Source organism: Salmo salar, chromosome ssa15 (assembly GCF_905237065.1).
Source record: "Salmo salar chromosome ssa15, Ssal_v3.1, whole genome shotgun sequence".
Lineage (NCBI taxonomy): Eukaryota > Metazoa > Chordata > Actinopteri > Salmoniformes > Salmonidae > Salmo > Salmo salar.
Genome location: NC_059456.1, coordinates 44,218,352 through 44,231,575, shown reverse-complemented (window position 1 = coordinate 44,231,575; position 13,224 = coordinate 44,218,352). Strand labels below are relative to the sequence as shown.

The 13,224-nt window shown below is 40.0% G+C and overlaps 1 protein-coding gene across 1 annotated transcript in view; it reads right to left on the bottom strand.

Moving 5' to 3' along the window:
• Positions 1 to 2,500: 2,500 nt before the first annotated feature.
• Positions 2,501 to 13,224, bottom strand: part of kcnh5a (potassium voltage-gated channel, subfamily H (eag-related), member 5a) — a 142,343-nt gene continuing 131,619 nt past the window's right edge. The window contains exon 12 of the mRNA XM_014144675.2: positions 2,501 to 5,877. Within this exon, the coding sequence (XP_014000150.1) occupies positions 4,741 to 5,877 (1,137 nt within the window). The 3' untranslated portion in view covers positions 2,501 to 4,740. The remainder of the gene's footprint in view (positions 5,878 to 13,224) is intronic.

The following is a 13,224-nucleotide window of genomic DNA, read 5'->3' as shown; positions in this document are numbered from 1 at the left end:
TCATGAGAGTGCTTTGAAATGTTTTGGAGGTTTTTACAATTCACATGCCTGCATACCTAATTTTGCAGGTTCAAGTATCTACCCAATTTTCAAGGACGTGCTCCTCCAAATATTTACATTATTCAGTCCTATAATGCCATATCAACAGCGGATTTATCTTGCCTATTTAGAACGAGCCTTGCATATAAAATACACTTAACATTTTTGTATGAAACATATTTTTAGCATAACAAAAAACTAAGGGGAGTGTATGGTTGAAATCACATTGTATTAAACACCTCTGCATTAAACAGCTTAGTAAGTTCTAAACACTACTATTTGGTCTTTAAACATAACTAAATCATGTTGTACTGGAGGTGGTAATTGAGAAACTAAGGCACAGATTTAATCACGCAATAATATCAAATTTAGAATACATTTGTGCTAATCATCTCATGAAGATTTATTTACCTTAGGTCGGGTTTTTTATTCATCTCTACATGCATCGTTATAGTGTGCTTGTAGTTTTTATAGTGTAGTCTGCAGTTTTTAGCTTCATTGTTCATAGTGTACATACATATATTCTGTTTGTCTGCCTGTATATTCTGTTTATTGTCTGCCTGTATATTCTGTTTATTGTGTGCCTGTATATTCCATTTATTGTCTGCCTGTATATTCTGTTTATTGTCTGCCTGTATATTCTGTTTATTGTGTGCCTGTATATTCCATTTATTGTCTGCCTGTATATTCTGTTTATTGTCTGCCTGTATATTCTGTTTATTGTCTGCCTATATATTTTGTTTATTGTGGCAGCACCATTTCAAATTCCTGTTGCAAATTGTGGTGGCAGAATTTAGTGTGAGCTGTTGTAACTTCTCAAAGGATATGTTCTGTGTTGGACTGTGATGTCAGATTGTTCTTTATTATATTGACGGATTGCTTCTGTATTGACGGATTGCTATTTAGAACGTGCCTCGCATATAAAATACAAATTATAGGAGCCTAATATTTTTTTCTTACTTCTTGAGAAGTGTGAATGTGCTGCGTAAAAGACATTTAGGCCTACTTGTTGAAGCCAAGAATAACAATGTGGACTTAAAACATCCCAAACCTATTTAGCAAAACTGGGTGCATTATAAAAAAATCTAGTAGTTTATTTTCGACTTAACAAAGGTATTGTTGTTTCAGCCAAAACGTTTTAAGTGTTAGCTGGTTATTTAGCACCCTCCATAATAATTTGGCTAATATTTTTTGGAGAAGGTAACAATCAAGTTCAAGTTTTATTACAGGAACATAGCATTCAATACAAACTGAAATCCATGAGCATGCTAGTGGAAACGGATTGTACCAGAGTTAGCTGATTTTGAATGCACTGCTAACCCGCGGAAGACATATTTCAGTTGAATACATTCAGTTGAACAACTGACTAGGTATACCCCATTCCCTTTAACCCACCGGACAAAACTGGTTGAATCAAGATTGTTTCCACATAATTTCTACCAAAAACATATATGATGACATTGACTCAACATGGAAAACTGATTTGCAAAGAATCATCAACATAAGGCCATTTCTTATTTTTTTCACCCAACTTTTAACCTAAATCCAATGACATGGTGACCTTTTCGTTGATTTCACATTGAATTCACATTAGTTGAAACCTCAACCAAATGTAATTCAAAACTAGATGTTGATAAGATTTCTGTGCCCATTGGGAACTGATACAAACTGTTTCCACTAGCATTGCTACATTCTCCAAAAGTCAGATTCTGGACATTGCTATATGACCAGCTAACACATTTCTAAATGGTTTGGTTGAAACAACACCCTAGAGAAATCTAATTAGCTAAAACTGGCTAAAATCAAACATTTTGTTTGAAATATTATTGTGCTTGCTCATATTTCAAAGCACACGGTGAAGGTTCAGATGACACCAATACAGACTAAATGTGTCTTAAATGAGGCCGTGATAAGACCAAATGTCCCAACAAAAATAATTTCTCAATAATCCTTCAGCAAACAAATGTCAAATATTCCAAAATGTTTTCTTCCAAAGTACCTTTCTATTAACTCAATTTCAGAAATATCCAAAACCTAATGGTATATTTTTGTTCCAGTTTCACTGTCACGTGTGCTCCCTCTCCGGCCTCTAGGTCACCAGGCTGCTGGTTATGGCGCACACCTGTCACCATCGTTACTCTCACCTGGACTCTATCGCTTCCCTGATTACCTTCCTATATTTGTCACTCCCTTTGGTTCCTTCCCCAGGTGTGATAGTTTCTGTTTCATGTCTGTGTGCTGTTAGTGGTTCTTGGTTTGTATTATGTTCTGTTATTTTATTAAAACACTCACTCCCTGAACTTGCTTCCCGACTCTCAGCGCACAGCGTTATATTCACACTGAATGACCCATAGTCGGGAATTCTATCAAACGTATTCTGCAGAAATCACATTGTTCCTGTGCAACAGCTAACAACATTTGAATGAATGTAATTAGACAAGATAAAACAAAGTTATTCTGATTTTAATGAAAGTTGTACATTTTTGCAAACACAAACAATAAATGTGTGTGCGGACTGAATCAGCATCTTGAATCTGGCCTAGTCATGCTTACAAAGTCTTTATATAGTGTCGGCTCTGTGTTCATGTTTGTTATATAAGGTGTCTTATCAAGGCAATTTCTGTAGATATGTCAACTTTCCAAAATGCATTCAATCAGTTGTGGACATGGTCACTCTCTACACAAAGTGGTGGCTAACAATATGATATGGGAAACAATGAGGATGCTTCCATTAATTTCCATCTGGGAAAATAAATCTCAAGCACATGCACGAAAGTCCTCTCTATGCAAGCATAATCCACAAACAGTTTTGTATCTTTGTAAAATTGGAATTAACATTTTTGTATGAAACATTTATAGCATAACAAAAAACTAAGGGGAGTGTATGGTTGAAATCACATTGAATTAAACACCTCTGCATTAAACAGCTTAGTAAGTTCTAAACACTACTATTTGGTCTTTAAACATAACTAAATCATGTTGTACTGGAGGTGGTAATTGAGAAACTAAGGCACAGATTTAATCACACAATAATATCAAATTTAGAATACATTTGTGCTAATCATTATCTCATGAAGATTTATTTACCTTAGGTCGGGTTTTTTATTCATCTCTACATGCATCGTTATAGTGTGCAGTCAGTAGTTTTTAGCTTTATTGTTCGTAGTGTACATACATATATTCTGTTTGTCTGCCTGTATATTCTATTTATTGTGGCAGCACCATTTCAAATTCCTGTTGCAAATTGTGGTGGCAGAATTTAGGGTGAGCTGTTGTAACTTCTCAAAGGATATGTTCTGTGTCGGACTGTGATGTTATGCCTTTCATAGACTCCTGTTATGTCTACATCCTAAAAGAAGGCCATTGTGTTCTGGAACTGTTGCTGGTATAAAATAACTGCTGTGTAACAATATGATTGTATTATCACCTCCCACTATATAAGGGACATGGAACCATTAACTCTGAGTTCTTCCCTGTGAAATCAGAGATACATCTCCCCTGTAACTGCTTGATTAAATATTTTTCTATTAAATCATTAAATCATCTCTGCCTTAATCTTTGGATTGAGTTTTCCACAGCAAAATGTATTTCTTTGCGAATAAAGGTGATTCTGATTCTGTAAATTAAACAGTCACAGAGGCTATTTGCCTAAACAGGGCCTGTTTTCATGTCAGTCTGCATTGATATACTGAACATTTGATCAATTAAAACAGCTTTAGATCTTATCAATAAAGGTTTGTAGTGTTAGACTATACCTGTGTATCAAGCATTTCTTTGTTTTGGGCCCACACTGGTAACCAACCTTCTGTCAATCGGTACAGTCAGGTTGAACATCTGATCAATAAAAACAGCTTTAGATCTTATAAAGTTGTGTAATAACAACCAGGAAGCCTACAAGATGATTATTGCCTACTCTAAGCATTGCACTTTGCAATCACAAATATGAATCAGTGATTTTCAATCTTCTGACATACTAGTGGATCACGATATGAATCAGTGATTTACAATATTCTGACTTACTAGTTGATCACGATATGAATCGGTGATTTACAACCTTCTGACCTACTAGCGGGCCTTCTGTCTGATTCTTATTGTCAGATTGTTCTTTATTATATTGACGGATTGCTTCTGTATGGGGTGGTCACAACAACCCTTAAAACCAGGGCTGCCAACACAAAAATAAGTCCAATTCAAATGTTAACTAAAGATTAACCATGGCTGTGTTAACCTAAGCGAGGGAAGTTGGAAAAGGTGGCCTGAATCCAGTTTTTTTTCGGTAACGTATTTGTTTATGTGACCCAAGCTCTTACAAATCGCTTTACTCCTTAGCTGTTTGTGCTCGGAATAGAAGGTCTATAGACTGGACCTGGGAAAAGCAGACTCAACGTGAAAGTACATCAACAAAGTCAAAAACTGTTAAATCCCTGTGCTACTGTACTGAAGGTACTGTACAGTGAAAAATCTGTATCTTAAAATAATTTATGCATGCAGTCAACTGCATAAATGTACAAGCAATTGCAATCCAAAGGTTTCTTTAAAATGTCTTTGGCAGGCCAGAATCCAGCTGGACATGCAAATGGTTATTTACACTAAAACTACTTCCCACCTAAATTCTGTGTCCAGTTTCCTCATCTTGTCCATTAAAGAAAAAGATTGGGCACGGAAGTCGGTACAAATAAATACATCCATTTTTTTTGTCATTCAAAAAGGTCCATCGTCTCTCTCAATGTCCGGTGTGACAGGTCTTGACACGGTGAAGATGTCCTGGCATTTGATCTTAGCCTTGGGGGTAGAGGTCTGCGGCAGTGAGAGCCTCCTCTTCTCAGACAGCAATCTCAGGATCTCACTAACTTGGGCTTCAAGTGTTGATAAACGGCCACTCAGCATCTGGATATCTCCCTTCAGCTCCAGCTTGGCCTCCTGGAGAGTGGACTGGAGCAGCACCTGTTCAGACATGGGTTGGAAGGGGTGGCCAAGCACGCCCACACTCCCAACCCCGAGGTTGTGTTCAAAAGGACTTCTCCCCATTGGACTCCGCTCATAGGGGCTTGGTGCGTCCCCTGCCCTGTCGATCCGAAGATCACTCTTGGTAATGCCGCTGTCGCAGGAGTCTGTCTTGTGGAGTGCGCTCTTCTCGTCGCTCCCCTCTCCTGTGCTGCTGGCGCCACCCCCGCTGCTGCTCTCTCCACCTTCTGCCTCCTGGCTCTTGCTGTCATCAGTCAACTGTTCTGAGGATTGGGACACGTCACCCCATTCCTCCTCTTCTTTCTGCTGTGGCCCTTCAGGTTCATCGGGGGCCAGGGGCACCGCCGCTGTAGTAGCATTCTTAAACTGCATCCAGCCTTGACCACCACCTCCACACCTGGGCCGTACCAGACTGGTGACCCTCAGGCAGTTCTGGTCCACCACACTGGGCTTCAGCTCCTTGACCTCGTGACAACCAGTGTGAATGGGCTCCACAGTGTGGACATAGGCCAGTGAACTCTGCAACGGGGTGATCTGGGAGACAGTAACTACACTGGAGCCACCGCTGGTAGTCCCTCCACCAATGCCAGGTGCCCCATTCTGCATCGGGGAGCCATTTTGGTGCTGCAAGGGGTGAGTCTGACACTGTTGGTGTGGGAGATTGGTAAGGGGGTGGTGGTGCTCAACCTGAAGCCGGTTGCGCTCCAGGTCAGGCTGAGCTTGGATTGGCATGTGAATCTCTTTCTGCTGCTTGAACTTCTGGAAGAGCCTGCGAACCGGGTGGTCAACAGGAATGGAGAGCATTACTTCATTCTTCTGCTGCCGGCGCTCTTCCTCCTCCTTCTTCACATCGGCGATCTTTCGGAAGATTATCTGCAGAGATATTGAGAGGGGAAGAGAGACGTATGCGTAAGGACAGCCTGGTGAATCAGAACATGCCTTAATCACAAGTACTAGATTTTACAATCTAAATGTCTTTTATACTGTCTTGCATATACTACGCTTCTGGCAAGGCATGTTTTTCCAACCACCGTACAATTAAAAATATGATGCTATAATTTAATGGGATGAACACAAAAAATGATAATTGTGATAAATATTTCAACAACTAGCAACTAAACGGAGCACCAAAACAACTCATGCACATACTGAACTCCACAGTGTTAGTGATTGCATGTTCACTAGATACAGTTTTGCCATTACTCGCAAATTATTGAAGCTAAAATATAAACTCGAAGAGGCATAAACTTGTGCTGCATTGACCTAGAGAAAAACAAATCACTGTTAACAAAATAAGATTTAAGTTTATAGATTTTTCAGTACTAACGTCTAGCGACATTACAGACGGACACCAAATTGTATTGAGAGAAAAAATACAAAAATGCACATCTATGATAGTTACAGATTTAGCAGATCTGTATTTTCCAATCACCGTATAGTGCACTATGTCAATATTGTTGCACACAGTGTAAATCTGCTGGTAAACATCTCATAATAATGCTCATAATGCTGATGCACCTGAAGTAAAATGAAAATACAATTATAGCAAATGATAGATCATTTTATCTAATAACTGTTGAGATTGTCACATATATATTTTGTTACATACACTATGGTAACACCTTGAGTTTAAACAATGAAAGACTGACACCTAGTGGCATATTTAATATGACATCAGCAACATCTTTGATGACTCCCAACCAACGTGACATCGGTGACAGGCTATTGGGTAATGCATATCTGATAGGCATACATAGAATGAAATCGTCTTCACCCCCTTCTCTCCATCTCTGTTCTCTTTTGACTCTGGGTTTCTGTGCTGCCCTTAGTGATGCTTTGATTACATACAGTATTAATTTCGATGGCATTAATACATTTTTCAGTCCTCTTACTGATAACCCAGGCAGTCATAACCAGACCAGCTTCACAAACTACAGTGGACACATAGTTGCATCTTGGCTTTCTACTCTTTATATTAACGAGGATAAGAGCACCTTCTCTAGGAACCATTTGGGATTATTGTATTTGATAAAACCACAATAGAACCTGAGGCATCTCATTATGTGGGATTTATTTTTAATTTGTGTTATGTCTCGTTTCTTTATCTATCATTTAAGTTAATACACAGAGGCTACTACTCAAAGTAATGTTTTTCTCACTGTCAGTTCAGGCAACACTGGACTATCTTTGCGAGACCTTCAGGCACTCGATAGAGGTAAAAATAGAGCAGCAAGTACCGCTTGTTATCTACTCTGGAGAAAGGGTTCTACATGGAAGCCAAAATGGTTCTTCCTGGAACCAAAAAGGGTTCTTCAAAGGGTTCTCCTATGGGGACAACAGAAGAACCCTTTACGGTTTTAAATAGCACCTTATCCTCCAAGAGTGTAGTAGCTTTAGAGACTAAGAGTGGAGGAGAGAAAGATCAAAAGATAGTGGCTGCCAAGGGTAAGTTGGGATCATTTGTTTTCTGCATTAAATCGAGGCAATCAGGAGTGACAAAACAGCAGGGGGGACTTCGTTTTTCTTGGATAGACATCAAAAAACTGAAACATTTTTGTTTTTGCATACAAACCAGCAAAATACTTGATATTTAGATTTTCACATGTGGATTGGTGTTAAATGTGGAATGCCTGTCATTGGCCAAATGCACAGGCAACATTTCCTGTCCCTTACAAAATAGGAGTTCTAAATCCATTCTATTAATCTGTTGTCTATTCATTAATCTATTAATAGCTGTTCATACCGTGCCACAGTGCCAAGATAAGTGAGTGAGCTTCTGTGATACCCAGGCCGTGTCCAGAATTTATTTTTTGTGATCTTGGATTTCCTATTATTTTTCTGTATACTTCCATGGTTGGTTTCATTGATTCTCCCATTTAATTTCCCCTAATTGACAAATACTTTTTTTCTACTACTTCCAAGTCAGTTGTAGAGGATCATTTTTTTTTATTACCCCTTTGTCTCCCCAATTATGTGGTATCCAATTGGTAGTTACAGTCCTGTTCCATCGCTGCAAAGGTTGAGAGCCGTGCGTCCTCCGAAACACAATCCAGCCAAGCCGTACTGCTTCTTGACACAACGCCCGCTTAATCCGGAAGCCAGCCGCACCAATGTGTCGGAGGAAGCGCGGAACACCTGGCGACCATGTCAGCGTGCATTGTGCTTGGCCCGCCACATGAGTCGCTAGTGCGTGATGGGACAGGAACATCCCTGCCCGTCCAAACCCTCCCCTAACCCAGACGACGCTGGGCCAATTGTACGCCGCCCCATGGGTCTCCCGGTCGCAGCCGGCTGCAACAGAGCCTGGACTCTAACCAGCTTCTCTAGTGGCACCGCTAGCACTGCGATGCAGTGCCTTAGACCACTTCGCCACTCGGGATGCCGCAGAGGATCATCTTGAGTGAGGTGTAGAATCACTGATCTACAAATAGTATTCCCTGCCAAATAATAGATTTTGTGAAACCAAGATTCGCAGAGCTACGCCTCCCCTGGCTCGGGCTATACCCCCACCCCTGGAGCATATTAGGGGTTAAGTGCCTTGCTCAAGGGCACAAATGGCAGAAGGTGGCACCTGAAACTCTGATGTAAGTTAATAAACAGAGGCTACTACTTCAAATAATGTTTTTCTCACTGTCAGTCCAGTGTTGCCCAAACTAATGTCATTGTAACGGCTCTGGCCAACACAGTCATCTTTGTGGGACCTTCAGACACTTACAGTTTTCACCAATTGTTAACACACATTTGCTGAAACTACATCTCAGGTACTCAAAACTCTCAACACAAAACACAAAACAGTTAGCCAATTTCCCCAAACCCCACAGATATCTTGCAAAATAAAACACATGAATCAAAATCATGTACTCCCTGCTCAAAATGAAACTCTGCATATAAATGAGACACGCACATCAAATGAATCTAACTTAGTGAAACCCAGATCACACTAATGTGACATATTCAAAACACTACTATCAGAACCTATTTCACTGTAAAGACTAAGATTTTGCTGTGATACTGTATATATTGTGTGTACTCAAACAAGAAAGGAATACAAATGCAAAAATGTATGTTTTATATTTCAACATGACTCAATACATGTCAAACAGCACACACACAGTAAAAATGCAAACATACAGTAAATATATTTTGCATATGTAAAGGAAGAAAAATAGTCCTATTTGTACTACTGTACTGTATGTTAGATCAATCGTACGGAATAGATAAAGAAACTGTCAAATCTAAATTATAAGTCAAGAAACAAATACAAAATCAGTCATGTCTGTTGTTTTGGTCCGTCCACAGATTTTCATCAACATCACAGGCGATATTCTCCTTGGCCAGACAGCAGGGGAAATATCTTCTGGCATTACACATCCACCCCTGACAGGACTCTGCTGGAATATCACCACAGGCCTCCTCCATTGCCTGGAGAAGGGTCATACGTTCATGGGGTTTGCGATCATACACCTACCGCCGCCATGCTGAAAACAACTCATCAATGGGGTTGAGAAATGGGGAATATGGTGGGAGATAGAGAATTGTAAACCTAGGATGGTCATGGAACCAGTTGTAGACCTGAGCATCCCGATAGAAAAAGATTGTCGTGTAAGGTGTTCAGGAAATTAAGGAGATGGGCAGTGTTGTATGATCCCAAGGGTGGCATGGCGATGGAGGACCCTATTGTGGCTCATAGCTGTACATATGGTGACATTTCCCCTGCACTGGCCAGGTACCTCAATGATGGCACGTTGACCAATGATGTTCCTTCCTCTCCTCCTCGTCTTCGCCAAATTGAATCCAGCCTCATCTATAAATTTGATTTCCTGGGGCATGGGACTTGCATCCAAATCCATGATTCTCTGAAATGACAGTGAATACTGTAATTGCTGTATAGTAAAGTTCACTGGCAATGTTTCAAGAGTGTAATACTAGTACATTACTTACTTGCACATATTTGTACCGTTTATCCTTCACTCTTTGGGAATTCCTTTCAAATGGGACTCTGTAGATTTGCTTCATTCGGCGATAGCGTTTCTTAAGGATGCAGGCTATGGTTGGAAAATGGCAGGGTTTTCAATAATCTGTTGTCGGATTTCCCGCAGTCTTATGGCATTTGCACAGTGGCAGCCTCCTGTTAGTCTGTAAATAGACGCGTTCTACCTCCAAGTGGTGATCGTCTTTCAGTTCTACAATAACAAAATAGCATACAGTACAGTGAACACTACAGTAATACAGTATAAAATATAAACATGTTACAAAGTAATATAGCTCTCAATTTCATACATACAGTAATACATGAAACATTGACTTTGTTTCCCGTTTCAGTATGTATTGGAATCTACTGTCTTTACTGTGCTTTACGTTGTTCTACTGTCAAGTAGTAAAAGTAGTAGATAGGTCCAATGTCTGCAGTACATACCTACTATCATTTTGGAACGTCCAGATGATGGATGCTACGGTGAAGCGGCTCAGATTGGGCTGCACTCTCTGCCCAACCTCTCTCAAGGTCAGACCATGGTTGAAGACATGGTCCACCACAGTCGTCCGAATTTATTGGTCTTCCTCCACCTCTACCTCCACCTCCATCTCTACCCCTACCTCCACCCGCACCTCCATCTCGATCTCTCTCTGCCAATTTTGCTTCCATTGTTCTCGAAATACAGAAGTACTCACCTGTGGCCTTTTTATCCATACCAAAGGTGTGATTGCAAAGTGAACATTTACGCATTTAATGTTTGCACATGTGAAGAGTGAAAGTGATCAATTGGTAATTGAAATTAGCTTGTTGAAGAGTGTTGCTTTTCATTTGCACACAAGAGATTTTAGCTGTGAAGGTTATGCCAAAGGTAGAGAATTGTGTGTTGTGTTTGGCAAAATGTTTGGTATAGAATTGCAATCTGAGTGTAAAGCAAAATATGTGCCAGTAGTATTGCAGATTTGCTGTATGGTTCTGCTAAATGAGTTACAGGTTTGGTATAGAATTGGGAAAAACTGTAATAGAGGTAAAAATAGAGCAGTGCTTGTCCCTCGTTATCCCTTCATGGTCTTTTAGCACCCCTACATGTTCTGCCATTGCATGTTACTTCTCATCAACCAGGGAGCCTCCTGGGAAACAATAAATCCAGCCCCCCCTGCCACTTCAAATTGATTCAACTGCCACATTTTTACTTAGTCGCTTTAGAGACTAACTGTGGGGGAGAGAAAGATCAAAAGACAGTGGCTGCCAAGGGTACGTTGGGATAACTTGTTTCTGCATTAAATCGGCGCAATCGGGAATGAGAACACTTTTTTTCTTTCTTGTATATAAAATAAATCTACTGAAAAATGGCTTGTTTTTGCATATAAACACCAAAAATACTTGATATTTAGATTTTCACATGGGTGGGGCTAAATGTGGAATGCCTGTCATTGGCCAAATGCACAGGCAACATTTCATGTCCCTTACAAAATAGGAGTTCTAAATACATTCTATTAATTAATCTATTAATATCTGTCCATTATGTGCCGTAGTGCCAAGGTGAGTGAGTGAGTGAGTGAGTGAGTGAGTGAGTGAGAGAGAGTGAGTGAGTTGCCGTGATGCCCAGGTCCTGTCCAGAAACAAGAAAATTCTGATCTTGGATTTGCTATTCTTTTCTACATAATGCTGCGTTCGTAACCAACTGGGAGGTGGAAATGTACCACCAATGAAGTTGTAAATTCCAGTTGGATGCATTCACGCGCTTTGTTTTATTTTTATTTAACTTTTATTTAACTAGGTAAGTCAGTTTAGAACAAATTCTTATTTACAATGACGGCCTACCAAGAGCCAAAAAAAGCCTCCTGCCAGGACGGGGGCTGGGAAAACTCTTTGAGAAACGTTGATTGGCTAATAGTCAACAAGTTGCGTGAACAGTAAACTAAAAGTACAGCTATCATTCTTGTAAAGAAATTATAATGAAAAAAAAACATTAATTGATTGCTTTTTATAAATAATGTTTTGTTGTTGCATTTAACTGCAGAAAATTATGTTATCGAGGTCATTTCCTTAGTAGGTGATGTCAGAGGTCACCATGTGGGAGAAGTGGGAACTCAGGATCAATGTTCCCTCTATTTTTTTCCGGCACTGAGCAAATTTCAGGTCTTCTGAGCACAAACTTGAAGATTGTGAAAATTCTGTGCAACTTCCAGCACCGGGTGAACACTGAGGATGTATTCGCTTTAAGTTACACTATTAGACAGTGGTCAAGTAAGGTACTGTGGCAATTTGATCATAACGTAGGCCTACCAGAGTAGCTTAGCATCAAAAACTATTGAGAAAAACCATACCTTAACGTTTTAATAACCTCTTAAGGATTGGACCCCATACATACATTTTATGTATGGGTGGTCCCAGGAATTGAACACACTACCCTGGCATTACAAGCACCTTGCTCTACCAACTGAGATATAAAGGACCACTGTTGTTTGATGCAAGAAACCACTTTACAAAATAAAATGCATTATTATTCCCATACCATTATTACAGAGAATCAGACAAATCATGTTACCCTCTGCCTATTGGCTATTTAGCTTCTTCAAGACTTTTTTTAAATACAAAAATGCCCCTTTAAGACAAAACAATTGTGAAAGATGTCTAGAAATGTACAAAGGATAAGAACAAATGTGCACACTTGGCAACATGCAGCTCTCGCTTTGATCTCAAAACAAGTGTATCTACTCATGACCGCTCATGCTGTAAACACAGTCCAGCTCCATGTGAATGGCACAGATCCATATATGGCAATGGCCTATTTGCATATAGGCCTACTGTAGCTCTGATTGTTTTTTCTGCGCTGGTCTGTGTAGAGTACGGGCTGAGTCTTGAGTGTCAATGCAATAGAATCCTACTCCGATGCCTACAACAAAATCTCTTGCATAGTTAGTTCTGCGAACGAAGTCTTGCATAGTTTGTTTTGTTTCCGTATGTTGCATTGAAAGTGGATAATATTGCGTTGATTCGATCACAATTCCCACAGTAAAGGGAAACGTAGTGCGTTCACTAAAGGGGAAAACTCTAGAAAGTTGAGTGAAGTTGTTCAATCTCGTGCAGGTTGATATTTCTTCTGTGCGGCAGTCCCGGGGAGTTGCGTTTCCTGCAGATTAGAGGGAACATTGCTCAGGAAAAACAGACGAGTTTCTCACTACTAATTACCAGTTGGAGGACCGTTCAAGTGGATTTGTCCCAGTCGTATGTGACAAATTCCC